Source organism: Ceratosolen solmsi, unplaced genomic scaffold, assembly GCF_000503995.2.
Source record: "Ceratosolen solmsi marchali unplaced genomic scaffold, CerSol_1.0 scaffold30, whole genome shotgun sequence".
Taxonomy (NCBI): Eukaryota; Metazoa; Arthropoda; class Insecta; order Hymenoptera; family Agaonidae; genus Ceratosolen; species Ceratosolen solmsi.
Window position 1 is genome coordinate 3,144,046 of NW_011948421.1, and position 16,704 is coordinate 3,160,749.

At 21.9% G+C, this 16,704-nt stretch overlaps 2 protein-coding genes across 2 annotated transcripts; both read right to left on the minus strand.

Annotated features, from left to right (window-relative positions):
* Positions 1-4,822: 4,822 nt before the first annotated feature.
* On the minus strand, positions 4,823-9,519 carry LOC105361646 (peptidoglycan-recognition protein SC2-like). The gene is made up of 5 exons (XM_011498897.1): positions 9,513-9,519; positions 8,171-8,224; positions 6,659-6,819; positions 5,350-5,512; positions 4,823-5,016 (listed from the first exon to the last, which is right to left on the minus strand). Exons 1-5 carry the CDS (start codon positions 9,517-9,519, stop codon positions 4,823-4,825), a joined length of 579 nt encoding a protein of 192 aa, XP_011497199.1.
* A 659-nt stretch (positions 9,520-10,178) lies between these two features.
* Positions 10,179-12,446, minus strand: LOC105361647 (peptidoglycan-recognition protein 1-like). The gene is made up of 3 exons (XM_011498898.1): positions 12,347-12,446; positions 10,583-10,933; positions 10,179-10,420 (listed from the first exon to the last, which is right to left on the minus strand). Exons 1-3 carry the CDS (start codon positions 12,426-12,428, stop codon positions 10,179-10,181), a joined length of 675 nt encoding a protein of 224 aa, XP_011497200.1. The 5' UTR covers positions 12,429-12,446.
* Between the last annotated feature and the right edge of the window lie 4,258 nt (positions 12,447-16,704).

The following is a 16,704-nucleotide window of genomic DNA, read 5'->3' on the forward strand; positions in this document are numbered from 1 at the left end:
AGAAATTTATTATTTATGCAAAAGTATCAAAGCACTATAATATCAGAATAATATACAAAATATATTTAATACAACTATACTAAGCAAGTAAATATTCTTACAGTTTGATTTCTGATGATTGTAAAATCAATTTTATTCTATAGAACTTTATATCAGTAATTTGTATATAAAAAATTGTTTTCAATAATTAATAAATCCATTAAGAAAATAGTGGAAAAATTGTATCAAATATAAATATAAGCATACTCAACATATTACGGTAGGAGCAAAGTAACCTAAATCTGATTTTAGTCAACTATTTACATTTGAAATAATATTCGATAACTTGAGAAATTACTGGAAACAAATATATAAATAGGAATTGTTTTATTATAATGCCATGTTTCTCTTGAATTCTTTAAAATTTTTGTTTTTGATTTTGTATTACAGCAAAACAATGCATAGATATTCTTCTGATCATTAGCTTCTTCAGTGTAAATCCCATTGTATGGTTTGATGTTCGCTGTTGCTAATAATTACAAAAAAAAAGTCATCTTTATGAAGCTTTGTGCATCATTCGTTGGTGCAAAGTTATACATACTTTTCACCTTACTAATTTTTGAATTAATAAGTCACTATTTTCTTCTATTAGCTACAAAATTCAAACGTTACAATAATATGGTATATAATTATAGGACAAATTTGATCTGTACATGGTTCCATAACTATTAAGTATAGCTGATATACTAGTTAACAAGCTAAATACAAAAATATAAATTATAATATTAGTTTTACATATAAATATATAAATATAATATTAATTTTACCATAAATTTATAATTTTTTCTTCTATTTTTACATCTCTACTTTAATCCTCCTTGGATTTCAATGTATGATGAATCAATTTGTACTCTTTATGTACTATCGTTTCTTTCTATGTTAATAATATTTATTCATAATATTTAATAGTTAAGGGCTCTTTATAATTGTGATTCGTAATTTTCGAAGGACACGACAACACAAAAATGACAACGAATAAAATAGAAAATACAGATTCACAATGACTGAAAAAATCTTCATACCATTTCAAAACATGAGCTGTACCTTGTATTACATCCAATGCTATTAATAGCAAAATGCATGCTAAAGCAGATACAAAATTACAATAACTTAGTAGTTTATTTTTTAATGACTTTTGTAACTTGTTGCATCTTCTTGCAATTAGAATTATGTGATCGAAAAAAAATTGACTAACACTATTGTTGACGAGTGTAATTGCCAGGATTCTGCGAGTACTATAATAACAAGGAGAATGGATAGGAAAACAATAATGTAGAGAATAAATCATTCAAACAGCTTATTAGAACACGTGCTGACTAAATATTACGTTGTTGAGTTTTCTATTTTCCGTAACTCTCGACTTCCAAATTGCATTAGTTTTGCAACCTTTCAATTTAACGATTCTAAGAACTTTCATCAAATTTAATTGTAATTTTATATCTTACGTGCCAAATATTAAATTATCCATGCGTGCGCATACGTTCTATTTTTCAACCGTCACAAATCGTTTCAATACATATTTTTGTTTCATATTATAAACCTCATCTCTTTATTTTATCACTAAATGTTTTATATCATTATATAATTCATTATATAAATATATAGTTTATATTTGCACAATCAATAATATATTCATAGTATATTTGTGTCGACCTTTCACACGCACAATTACCATGTTTTTTATTTTTAAAAAAATTCTCGATTACCCATAATGCCCTTAATTTACTGTTCCGATGTATCTTTGCTTCCTCTTATTTTCCTTCTCTCACTCACTCTCTCTCTCTCTCTCTCTCTCTCTCTCTTTATTTCTTCTGAGAATTTTTTTACTCCGATTCTTTTCAACTTTTGCAATATCAATAGTTGTAAGTATATTTAACTCTATGTTATAGAAGTATAGGGTCATATTATTTATCCGTTGATGTCAAAAAGTATAATTGAAATTAAAATTTACTATACTGTAATTTAGTAGTTGTATGTATTATATTTTATGCGTCCCTTACATATTACTTTCAATACATTTTCATTTACTTTCCAACTTATCGAATCTTTTAGTTTATCATATTTCAATTCTATTCTATTTTCATTCAAATGTCAGTCCTTCAAATTTAATAAAAATTCGAATGTTTGCATTCGCTAGTATGACATTTCCATTGATTATAAATGAAAAAAAAAAGTAGGCAGATCTTTTTAATTTTTACGTTATTTTATGAGATTTATTTTTATAATAAAAAGTAAATATATTAAAGAATTATAATAAATAATAATAACTGTCAAAAATGATGATTTTTTATATTTGCATTTTATTTTGTCAAACTAGTTGGATTAAAGTACTCATATGCTTATACTTTCTTTATTCTTGTTTTATTCATTTATTTAAACAAAATGTAAGTTTAACCAAAAATGAATTCATTTCTTTGCCATTTATTTGCATTTTTCTATTCTATTAACATCGCGCATATTCAACAATAATAATGTATTTAACAATATATATGTAATTGAAAAAATAATTTCTTTTCTTTATAATTCTTTCATTGAATATGAAATTATTAATAAGGTATACAAATAATTACGACTTTGTTAATATAAATTCAGTGTTATTATAATCATTTACTATTACATAATATTTTACTTAAATATTTCTAAAATAAAAAGTTTTAATTTCTTTTTAATCAGAATATTTGTAAAGTCATTATGTAATACTTTTTACATTTATTGAATTGTTTTTTCAAATAGTTGATAAAGAAAATCTTTTAATGTAAAACCATCATTCAAGAGATTAGAGTACGTGGCAAGCGTAAAAAGGATTATTTGCGGATAAATTTCTATTTAGACAAAAAAAAAAAAATCGTTATAACGTGCCAATTGACATTGAAATCAAAACATTCTCTATATATCCCAGAAAATACCAGAATTAAAAATATTAAATTACAATTTTCCACAATAATATTATGACATTCAAAGTATTGAAAAAATTTTTTACATATAATTAAATTATTTTTTTTAATTCGATTTATAACACAACTTTATTATAATTAACAAATAATAATTATTAATTAGTTATTGATTAATTATTCATTAGCTATTAATTATTATTATTTAGTCATTCATTATTATAATTAACAAGCAATTGGTAATAATTAAAATTTATATCGTAAGATTATTCCTTTTTATAATTTCGTCGTTGTTTCAAATTCAATAATATAAGGATAATCGTATCATATCGTATTTTTATTCGATATTTAAAAATTCTTTATTTTTTTGAGATAAAAATACGCTCTATTACAATAATATAGTTTCCCAATAAGAAATTCTAATATTTAAATTTTCTAATATTTATATAAATATGTTTTATATATATCGACAGTTTTTCTAAAATTCTATAATTCTACGAAAATTCTAGAAGTTATTTTTCTGATATTTATTATCTTTCATTAAAAAGCTTTGTAAATGTGTAATAATGCATTATTATAAAGTTTTGATTTGTATGAACAACAAAAATATCTTATTATATATTAAAAATTATATGTATTTCCTTTTTGTTGCAAATATTTGTTAATTTTGAATTCTTAATCAAAATTTTTGTTTTAAAAACCATACAATAAAAAAAATAGTATAATTGTTGATTTAATTCTTAATTTCATTCATTAAATAAAGTAAGTATAAAAAATATTATAGTTTGTTGCAATTGTGAAATAGCCTAATTTAAAAAATTTTAAATACTAATACACCGGCTTGATGTTTATTTAGAATATAATAAATTCATTTGCATATAATATAATAAAATAAATCATTTTTATTGATAATCAATATTCAAATAATCAATAATCAATATAATATAATATAATAAAATCATTTGCATCAACATAATAGACATATTCTACAATAATTTCGTTAAATTAAAATTCTTTTAATTAAGAATATAAAAATTGTCAATAAGAGTTGAAATAAATGTTTTGTACTATCCTCATATGAGTTGAAATATATATATCGTTATTTCTACATATAATTTTTCTATTTAAATAAAGCTTATTTTCAAATTTTGCATTTTAATAATATTCTCAGAACTTATGGTATGTAAAGAATTTTAATATAAATAAAATAAAATTTTATTACAAATTTTAGTACGTACGAATTTGTATGTTACTGTTCTTAAATTATTTTTAAGTTATACAAAGTAATTTTTGTATCCTGACTTATTTTCAATCATTGCATTGAAAAAACATCATAACATTTTTTATATTATACTGTAGGTTATATTAAAATTCATCTAAAATTCATAAATAAGATCGTTCAAATGTTCTTAATTAAAAAAAAAAATATATATATATATATATATATATATATATAATATTAATATTTAATAAATAGGATTTTACTTTCATCGGTCGATTGCCCGTAATACACGAATAAGCACCGATCTTACTACTATTAATTATCATAATTTCTTTAATTGAAAGTAAACAATTATGATTAACTAACTAATATATTAAAATAATGTTAAAAAATTCAAATTTGATTTTATATCGCCGTTTAATACTTGAATCCATTGTTTATGCTAAACTAGCTTTAATAAGTATGAAATTAAATTAAATTTGACTTAAATTTGTTGATAGTGAAATTAATGGTATTGCAAATATCTTTTATTGCTCGATATTTACATCAAATGATGTTTAAAAATTATTTTCGGTCTGAATTATGAAATAAAAAATTTATTTATAGTGTTTCGAATAATTGTAAATACAAATAATTAAATAGTTTAAAATTCAAATATAAAACAAGTTGTTTATATTTTATTTAAATCGTTCATCCAATGTGGTAAGGTTTGAATAAATTGATACAGTTTCTCTCCAGGACAAGATGTTGAATCTGCTTGCCGATGGCCAATTAAAATATAATTATTACTGATATTACCAGTGGTAACTCCGTACGAAATTAAATTCTTTATGGCTTTTATTGCAACAATATTTGGAATTCGATCTACAAAATTCAGCACTTAAATCAATTAATATAAGTATATATATATATATATATATATATATTTAGTAATGCATTTAATTTAATTTAATTTAATTTAATAATATATATATATATATATATATATATATATATATAGTAATGTATAAAAATATATTATATATTTAGTAATGAGAAAAGTACAGAGATATATGAAAAAATTGTGTTTCTATTCTATTACAACAATACTCTTCGCATAAACGATTGAATAATTTTTATCATAAATAATGAAAGATCTTTCACACAATATTATCAATTATATTGTAAATTTATCTAATTAATGGCAAAAATTATTACTTTGATAAGTTCCAATAATACAAATGCCAATGCTTCTGTTATTATAATCTATTGTATGCGCACCATTTTTTCCCCAACCTCGGCCTTCATAAATATTTCCATCTTCACCTATAATGAAATTGTAGCCAATATCCTTCCATTTTTTGTCATTCATATGATATTTCTGCACCGATAAAATTTACGATATTATATAATAATTAAATGTAAATACTTAATCATTTATTTGAACTTTTTACCGTACTATTTGATATTTTGACGGATTTTACATTGAGTTTGGACTTATATAATTAAGTGTGCAGCTTCTTAATTTTAATAAATTATTTTCATTAGTACATTTTGAAAACAAATTAAATCTTGATGGTAGACTTTTTGAAACAGTTATATAAACTACCGCTGCTTGCATTATGTTTATTAATAGATTCATGTATATATATATATACACACACATATATATATATATATATATATATATATACTTTGTTAACTATTACATTGATATACTTAAAAAAAGATAAGTTATTATTTTGAATATATTCAATTTGTATTCTATTGAATATTTAATTTTTCTTTATATAGTAAAAAATTGAAAATTACTTTTTCATAATTTATTTCCATTCATAAAGAACGTTTCTTAAATTTCTTTTATAATACATAAAATTTGTAGACATCATTATAAATCAATTTTTTTAAATAATACTTCTTAGTAAACGAAAATATTCATTGATATTCATTAACATTCATTCATTTTTATTTTGAAAAATGCATATTTTTTCCGAATTTATTTTTGTTTATGAAAAGAATAGATATAAAATTTAATAATAATATATAATAATACAGTATTTTATATTTTCTTACATATATTATAATATTTATATTATATTATATTATATGTATTATAATTATAATATAATATATTATAATTATAATATAGAATTTATCCATTATTTTTTTATATGCGTATAAATAGATTTTTTGGTTGTACGTTCTGTTAATGTTTGTTAAGTATATTGTGTAATCAGTAAAATGTGTTTTAATAAATCTACGACAGTTCATAGAAAAAGTAATTTTCATCTATTATATACAGTTTCTTTTTTACTTTCGTGTAAAATTATTATTTTTAAAAAATTGGTACAATAAATTCAATAGCAGTTTTTATGTATAAATATAAGCTGTAAAATATTTTCATGGCTGTGCATCTTCCATATTCGTCATGGCGTTAAATCAAACATTTATAGTATCACTCAACTTCTATAATTAAAGGGCAAAAAATATTTCATATTTATGTAGACAAGTGAAATAATGGTTTTACTTGAAAAGCTCGAATTTTTGCTTGACAAACTGCTCTTGTAGTGCATGTATCAGTAGCTGAATGATGAATGATGACATGAGTTGGCGGCTTTATTTTTAATGGATTTACATCATCACGTTGTTTTGTAGCTCCCCATTCGGATCTTCTGATAAAACTGATTTCTATTAATCATTCCAAATATGCAAGGAACAATAGCAACAAAAAATTTCAACATTAATCAACGTATTTCTCATTATATTCATTTTATTCTGAATTAGAAAAGAGAATATCTTAAACGTTAAACAAAGATATAATTGATGAAGTTAATTAAATTTTTAAATAAGTAATAGTATTTTTTCAGATAATTAGTTTCATGCATATTTCATTTGTATGGGTTAAAAGTTCAGAAAAAAAATAATTTTTGAAAGTATAGTAATGATGGTTTAAGGCATCATATCTATACATCATTATTTATCAAAATTATTATAAGAAGTGTTTGAAAAATAAATCTGACTTATGTCTGCATAATTGAAGAGAAATTGAATTAAAAAATCGACCAGAAATTGTTTTTCAATACATCTAGGTCTACCAATTGAAAATTTGTAAAAATTCACGAAATCTATCAACCTTTAATTATTTTGAACAAATAATATAATACATTATATAATTATATAAATTTTCATGTTTTTTTTTTTTTTTTTAATTATTATTGTATTATTCTATTGTATAGTTGAATTATTCAAATGGTTCTCGTAAAGGCCTACGTTTATTTTAATAATGACAAATGTTATAATTTGGTTATAATAAAATGTTTATTTTAATGTAATTGCGAGGATCACGACGCGTATAAAATAGTAAAACTTAATATGTCACTTCGATTACACTTCATCATGCATCAAGGTGCCATCTCTTACAGTCGAGTACATCTTGAGTACTCAACATCATATCCAAAGTCTTACTTTTCAAAATGTAGAAACAATCATTGGAATTTGTAGTAATTAGTAATAATTTATATACTGATTATGCTTAAAAACACGATTGTTCGAGAACTAATTGGCAAATACATTTACGTTTCCAATAGTCCATATTTCTCCAAAGTTCAACATATTCGTTAATATGTGTTATTAATATATTTATTGTACATACATAACTATTATACGCTTGCTATTCTTCTGTTATGTTTTTATCTACGAATTGTATTTTACTTAGGATTGTAATTCGCTATTATTGCTATAATTATATTTATAAAGAGTTATTCTATTAATCGTTCAATTAAAAAACTAAAACTAAAACTAAATAAACGATTACATAATGATTTCGTCAGTATTTTTAAGATTTTTATTGTATGTAAATACCTTACCATCTACAAAATTTTGATTCAGGATTGTTGCTTCCATTAACGATAGCAAAACTAATAATAATAATAATTTCCAAGCCATTGTTAAATAATTAATTATTAAATAATTATTATATAATTTATTATTTCTATTTAATTAAATTTCGTTTCTATTAAAAATAATTGACCTTATTTACTTTCATCTTCTTTGAACTGTGCCTGCTTGCATATCTTACGCTTCCAACTTAAATCTACGAAATGATAATTCTATGAATTCTGTTTAAGCTTTTGCGATCACTTTAGTTTGCTCAATTAATTGTTTTAAGAAGTTCTCTGCGAACATTATGTTTTACATATTTATGCTCTTATTGCATTCTGTATCGAGTTGCATTTAACGATTACGAGGCCATAGGCCAATCCACCGATGAATTTTTTCCCTGCGCTGGAGGGGAAGCACAGGCGATAAGAATAAAGTAAGTATAAAAGTAAAGTTATATACAACCCTATCAGTTATCAGAGGAATTTGAGTAAATATAAACTAGATAACAAGAAATATCTTGTAATGAAATGAAAAAGTAAAAAATTATCACGTGTATTATATGCATAAAATAAGATATCATATCAAAGAAATTTCCCTCTACAAACAAATTCTATTTTAAATACTTATTTAAAAAATGAATTAATATTGAAAATTTTGTTCCGTCTTATTAAATCATTCCTTCCTAGTTCTATATAAATCCAGTGCGTAAATCATCATGGATATAATCATGTGACTTCAGATTTTATTAAGATTACATGTATAATAAATATTTCAGAAATTTTATGTTTAATAATGTTCTCGATAATTAACACCCGAATGATCATATTTTAGTTGTTTTAATGAACATTTTTAAAGCCGAATAGAGAAGATGAATTTCGCAAAATATAACGATAAATATAATTGTATATTTTCATTATATAATATCTTAAAGTGAAGTTATTCAAAGTATTAATCGATATTATATATTAAGTATAATCTACAAATATAAAGAATAAAAGATTCTCCTACCGAAAGTCTATTTTGAAAAAATAATGTTATGAAAGTGTGGAAGGTAATTTTTTGGCTAGTAATCGATTTAAAATAGTAGATAAATCAACAAATTTAACTAATGTAATTCCCGCCAAACATGAAGTAATATCATTTTTTTAAGCTCATACTAATAAATAGCATATAATTATAAATTCAATATAAAATAAAACAAAGAATATAATAAAATAGAAATTTTGACGCGAATGATTGTGTTCTGTCGATTAATTAAATGGTTCGAATCGGTTATAAAATATTGCATTTTGTGGATTTTTAAATCGTGATTAGCTTTTTTTAACTGAATGTGTTTTGTATCGTAAAAAATCCAGTAAACTTAAAAGATTTACATAATTTTATATATTTTTAACAATTTCAATATTTTTAAAAAACGTAACAACTTATTTGATCAACGGATATCAATGGAACAATTTGATTTTTTTTATGATAGCCTAAATGTTAATCTACCTAATTACAATTCATGTTTAAAATGAAAGTTTTTTTATAAAATACAATATTTTGTTATAATTGGAAGCATGAGATATGCTTGGAACTATATCTATGGAATTCAATTAAAAATTACACTTAATGTCAAATTATTACAATTAACGACTTGGAATTATATATTAATGGTAAGATACACTAATAATATAATGAAATAATACATATAGAATAGTTACAAATGTATAAAAATTTCAATCATTAACTACCTTATGTTAAACAATGATAAATGTGAATAATAATTTAAGAATTATACGTGTAGAAATATATGCAGTAACAATACCAATATGCGTACAAAATTTCAATAAACATCGTTATTTAAATGTTTATTTATTTTAGATCGAAAATTGCATTAATTTTATATACAGTTTTCTTATTTCATTATTTTTTCTTTATCTCTGAAATACAATTTCTTTTAATTAAAATTAGAATGTTTAAAATTAATTAATATATTAACAATTATTTATAATCTTACACAACATCTAAATTATTTATAATTATTATTTATGCTCTGATTGAGTAAGTACTGTTTGTATATAAGACAGAATTAATTTTTTTTTTTGATTTTCTGTTTTATTATTAGATAAAAATTAATAAAAGTAAACAGAAATACTGTCTTTGTCGCCTTATTAAAAGTAGAATCATTCAGGAGATTCATACTGATAGGTGGTAATTGTACTTTCATTATTAAAAATTGGCTTTGGTTTACTTATCCAATGTTGTTGATGTTTCACATATTCATATAGTGCCTGTCCAGGACAAATAGTCGGTCGAGTTTGTCTATGACCAATTAAAAAATAATCTTTAGCTATCTTCCCAAAACCTACACCGCATTTAATGAAAGACTTCAAAGCTTTTAGCGCTGGTCGTTTGGGTAGTGTATCTGCGAAATTCGTAAATACATATGTAAATCTACATATATGTGTGCGACCACGTGTGCGCGCGCGCGCGTGTGTGTATAATCGTCGAGCACTGGCATTTATATAATATTTGATAATGTTAGATTATAAGCTAACTTATTCTTGTTATACATATCAGCACTCACTGTTGAAGTTGCCTATCATGCATACACCAATACTTTGTGTGTTGTAACCAGGTGCATGAGCACCGACAGAATCCCAGCCTCGTCCTTCGTAAACATTACCATCCTCGCCGACGAGAAAATTATAACCAATATCATTCCAATGGTTCTTGTCCATGTGCAGATTTTGATAGGATTTCACTATATGTGAGCATGAGCTTTCATTGAAACAGTGTTGGTCAATACCACCATGATGGACAACAACGTACGGCGTGGGAATATATATCAAAGGTTCGGAACCATAACTTTTGCGTGCTTTCCATTCCGTGCGACTGATAAACTTTGGACAAGTCAATAATTTTTTACCTACGCACACTAAGACAAGTTCTATTATGTTATATATATATATATATATATATATATATATATATATATATATATATATTCTTTTTTTAACAAAAAGTAATTCTCAAATTTTCGCACGTTAAAAGTCTAATATTAATTGTTTGAAAGTAATAAAAATAAAAATAATTTGTTATCAGATATTATATTTATTTAATAAAATGTGGAAAACAACAGCATTATTTTCTAATTTAAATCCGATATAAAATAGTTGCAGGTTAAATTTCATTGTAAATTAATTGAAAAGGAAAATTCATGTAATTGTGATTTCAATTTTGCAAACTATTAAGATTAAAAAACTTATGAATATGAAAAAATTTGTAAATTTTTTTCTATTACGTGAATTCCAAGAAACGTATTGGATAAATCAATAACTAACAAACCATATTGTTATTATTACTTTCAATCTAAATCAATGACTGCGGATAAATTATTGAATATTCAGTTTTATGCCTTTGAAATGCTTTGAACTTTATGTTTTATCTTTAAAAGAATGAAAAATATATTATTATACATTAGGAGTGAAGTATAAAAAAAAAATTTATGTTTTAAACCTGTAATGTATTAAATATGTATTAATACTGTATTAAATTTTCTTGAAGGGAAGCGTATATTTATTAATTTTGTTCATTATTTATTTTCAATATAAATTTATTTGAACAACAAGTTACACTTTATGTACATAAAATTAAATAAAATTAATATTATTATAATTTACTATACGAAATAAGATGACATATTTTGTAAAAAATAATGTACCTAACATATATTAGTTTAACAATAATTTCAGAAAAAGTTAAATATTATATTTGACGTAATAATTATAAAAAAAAAAAAAAAAAACAACTAAATAAAAATAAAAGGCACGCCGATACTTTTAAATTTTAGAAAATTGAAGAAAAGTTTAACTAATAATTTAATCAATTAATTTAGCTCTGAATTTCATTATTTGATGAAATAAATAATAGTGAATTATTAAATGAAAATTTAAGTGACGTCACAATATTATAATGAATGATAAATTATTTTTTAATTCAAATTCTGTATTACGATTTAATTTTATAAAAGACCTAGAAATAAAAATTTCATTAAAATTTTACATGTAGTTTATATTTATTTAAAAAATGTCATGCAAAAGATAAGGTTTTTTTTATGATGTATTTTAGATTGTTATAAAAACTATATGAAGTAGACAATCAAGAATTGCTAATTATATTTTTAGAAGATCAGTCGCTTATTTTGCCAAATTTCCCTAAATTTTAACGTAATCTTTGCATCGAATTATTCAAATTATTTTATTGTATTGAAAAAAAAAATATATAAATATTAATATTAAATATAATATATGATATAAATATTATATATTATTATAAGTATAACGAATACCTTTATTATTAAAAAATGCAGCTGATATTGATAGGAAAACAAAAAATTTAAAAATTACTATTATTAATTGTGCTTTTTCCATTTTGACTCATTGATATTTTGAATGTTGATGATTCCGTTTTCACTTGAAATGTATTTAACGAGTTGTTAGGCTACGAACAAGTGTAATTTAATCACTCTCGGCTGTAAAATAAGAGGATGAACTCGCTCTCGTGTGAATTTATAGTAAATGCTTTGATGAGGTCAGAGAATATCGACGCGCTAATTATTTTTTTCTGTAATCTTTATAAATTTATTAAGCTTATACACGTGACTTTCATTTCGATTTTTTCTCAACTTTTATTGCCCATTGTTCTCTTTAATTATTGTTGAATGTCCACATAAATTTAAACTATATTTATAATGGAATTCAGAAATTTTATTGATTGATACGAAGACTTTAATATTATACAATCAGGTGTTTGTTTTATAATGCTATAAATTCAATAAATTCATATATGTCTATTAATTTATCGAATTTTAAAAGATATATTATTAACTAAAAAGGAAGAAGTGCCCATAGAACTGAAAAATAAAACAGAAACTAATATTAATGTAATTAGAAAAAATAAAAAAAATATTAACATTAAAAAATATTGCGTAACATTATCATTGTCACCAACATTATTTTTATTGTTAGGATAATAATGATTCCTATAAGAATTTATATTTTTAATTTTCGCTCAGTACATTTGGAAAATCCATATTCAAGTTATATGCACATTCATTATAAAAAGTTATTTTCTTGTATATTATTGTAAATTACGAAAATTTAGTTTTACCATGATTTCCATATTGATTTTATTATTATGATATTTTTCTATTACATTCCTCATACTTATTTATAAATTAATTTCTAAGATAAAAAGTGTTTGCTTATTTATAATAAAAATTAATATAAATATTAAATATTTAAAATAGAGATTTTACTTCTAATTATTTAACAAGTCTTTTAAATATAAGTACCTGTAATTGTGAACATACACGGTTGCTTTAGTTCGAGTATTTCAGTTTATAAGTTTGATACAATCAGTTTTGGGAAATTTTAATCAAAGTATTGTTTTACTGTATTATATTATTATGTATTATTATGAGTACATGTAAGAACGGATTATTGGACAGTTCGATTAACTTCGTAGTGCATAGACCAAAAATACTACTATGATAAGAATATAAATGAATCGATTCAAAAATATAATAGAGAAAAACTATATTGTCATAAATATTGATAATTTTTAAAATTACCAATAGTATACGTATTATTTCTTGGAATTTTGTTGTAAGCTTATATTATAAAATAAATATTTTAATAAATATTTTTAAATTTTATCTCATTTTTGGTTTTATAAATCAATAGATACAGCTTTTTAAATTTAAAAATTTTTAAGTTTTAATAATAAAATATATAAATATACAACGTATATTTGCCGTAGTTTATGTAATTAAGTGAAATATATGAATAAAATAACAAAGGAAATTAAAGTTATGGTTTTAACTTATATTTATTATCGATTGACAATACTTGTAAAATATTTTAAATATTATGCTATTATTATCAGTTTAGTTGAAGATAATTAAATTGCCATAAAATGAACAAAGATGAAATATTTATATGTTCGTTTTCTATATTTATATTTTTTAATATAAAATAATTAAATTATAATATTTAATTAATTTAAAAGTACAATTCTAAGGAATATTTACATTTTAACGAATTTTACTTTAATATTTTTAAAATTCCCTTTTTTTTATTTGCAACTGGTTATTTATTTATTTATCGTGTTATTAACAAATTCTTAATTTTCGATATGAAAAATTTTATTTACCCACAAAGAAAATTATGTAATATTGAATGTATTTAAATATGAATAATTTGCCCACTTAGAATTTAAATGAAAAACATCATTATTTCATAGTTTATGGCTAATATAGAAATTTAGTATAATACATATAATAAAATAAAAATAAAATGTGAATTATATATATTTTTTGTATTTTATCTACTCAAAAGTACGGAATAGTTGATAAACATTAAATGATTTCACCCGGTAAATAGAAAATATTAAGAAAGGTTTTAATAATCAATTAACAAAATCAATTAATATGATTTGTATTTTTATCAAGATTTATTAAAATTACTTTTATTAAAATTTTCTATGCAGTACGAGGAAAAATATCGTTATTATATTATTTTAATATACTATAACAATTTTTGTATGTATATTAATTTGAATGATATTTTACGTTTTATATTTCTAGTTAATAAAAATTAATGAAATTTTTTCTGTTTGTAATAAAAATGTTTGTAACATTTATGGTTTCTATTTACTTTCAATTTCAAATATACCAATTATATATAAATTTATTTAAATAATTTCCGGATGAAGTAATTAAACTTGAGACTCGGAAAAAATGTATTTGATTTTGCAATCTTGTAAAATGCTAATACTGCAAATGCACAAATGCGTACACAAGCATACATGCATTTAAACACAGACACGGACGCTGACACACACACACACACACACACACACACACACACATATATATCTAAACCATCTAGGTTTTGATGATTAAAAAAATCAAGTTAAAAATAGAATATAATATAAAAAATTGTTGAAGAGTTTATTTTTAATTTAATTTCATTTAAAATTTTAGAATGCAAATGAAAATGTTGTAATATGTAATTCAGAAATTGTACATATTATTGTAAAGATACTAGTCGATTATATTATAATTATATTATCTTAAAAATTGTAACAATTTTAATAGAGCATTTAAAATTTTGTAGACGAGTAAATAAAATTATATATACACTATAAGAATTAAATATTTATAACAATATGTGTTAAGAATAATCAAATTTTTTTTTATCAATAAAGCATTTTTACATGTTCTAGTTTAAGAATTTTACTATGCTTTTATAATTATTGTCGATAAAATGTTTTATTTGTCATACATTGCGTAAGCTAATAAAAAAACTAATCACCTCAGACTTGAGTGTACACTGTAACAAGACGATTTACGGCATTATCATAACTATCAGCTTCGGATCTTACGCATATATCTAATCTAGAATAACCTTTGCCTTTTAAATTTATTCCATGATCTCTCACCTGAAATCGTTATTAAATTTCTTAATTTATATACATATTGTAACTTTATAATATTTTAATAATTAATTAAGAATTTACAATTTGTAATTGCAAGTATAGTAAATTATATAATATAAATATCTCAAATTAATTGTAAAATATAACGACGCGTTTAATAGAGATGAGATATGAAAAAAGTTGTTAATGACTGATCGATAGATTGAATTACTGCAACACATTCCGGATATTATATAAAATATCGGTTTATTCAATGCATTTTTATGAATTATTAAATAATTACATATATATATATATATATATATATATATATTTTTTTTAATACATAAAAATATATAGAATAAACAGATATTTTATATAATCCGTGATATTTTACTTAACTTTTCAATCCTTAAATACAAATTTTATTTTTATGAATTATTATATTTCTATTTAATTGTTTTATTGTACAATTATATAAATATTATAGTGGAAGCCAATTACAATTTTATCAAACAATTAACTAAAAATAACCAAGTAAACCATATTTAAATAATAATAACTAAGTCAATAACAGAAATTTTTTATTTATACAACAAAATAGTTTTATCTAAGTAAGTTAGAAAAATAGAAAAATATTTTTATATAAAATTGATTATATAAAATTAATATTTTTTTTTTTAATTTTAAAAATTTTTTGTAGCAATAATTGCCTACTGTCTTACTTGTAGTGGAATTATTCTTCCATAATGTTCGTTTAGTTCTGGAACGCAAATAACTGATCCATATATTAACTTCGATATCTCATCCATAGCAACTGTCACATATTCTGCTCTTCCATCAATGAAGTCCTTCCAGAAATAATTGTTTATTATAATCATATTGAAATAATTACTTTTTAAGTTTTTTAAAAAGTCATTTGTCACGTTAAAGATTATTGGTAGCAAATATTTGAGGAAAACAAATAATAAATTAGAATGTTGATGTATGTAATGGAAAAGTAATATTCAAACAAAGTCGACATATTTTAACAAAAAATTTAACAAAAAAATAAATAGTAATGCCATTTAATATAAAAATTTATGCATGATTACTTTTAGCAATACATTTCTTTTATACTTTACCGTTGAAAATATAAAATACAAAATATACAAATTTTTCAAACATTGTAGTAGCTACGTTTGCAAACATAAAATAGCTTAAAGAGTATTATTATATAAACAATCA

Excerpts from the sequence above, each read along its gene's own strand:
- LOC105361646 (XM_011498897.1), bottom strand. Across the intron at positions 6,820-8,170 it reads ACAGTTCAAAGAAGATGAAA|AAATCAGTTTTATCAGAAGA; the intron begins GTAAATAAGGTC and ends AATGATTAATAG. Across the intron at positions 5,513-6,658 it reads CAAAAATTCGAGCTTTTCAA|AAATATCATATGAATGACAA; the intron begins GTAAAACCATTA and ends TTATCGGTGCAG.
- LOC105361647 (XM_011498898.1), bottom strand. The coding sequence starts at position 12,428 with ATGGAAAAAGCACAATTAATAATAGTAATTTTTAAATTTTTTGTTTTC. Across the intron at positions 10,934-12,346 it reads TGCATTTTTTAATAATAAAG|TGTGCGTAGGTAAAAAATTA; the intron begins GTATTCGTTATA and ends AACTTGTCTTAG. Across the intron at positions 10,421-10,582 it reads CATGATAGGCAACTTCAACA|ATACACTACCCAAACGACCA; the intron begins GTGAGTGCTGAT and ends CGAATTTCGCAG.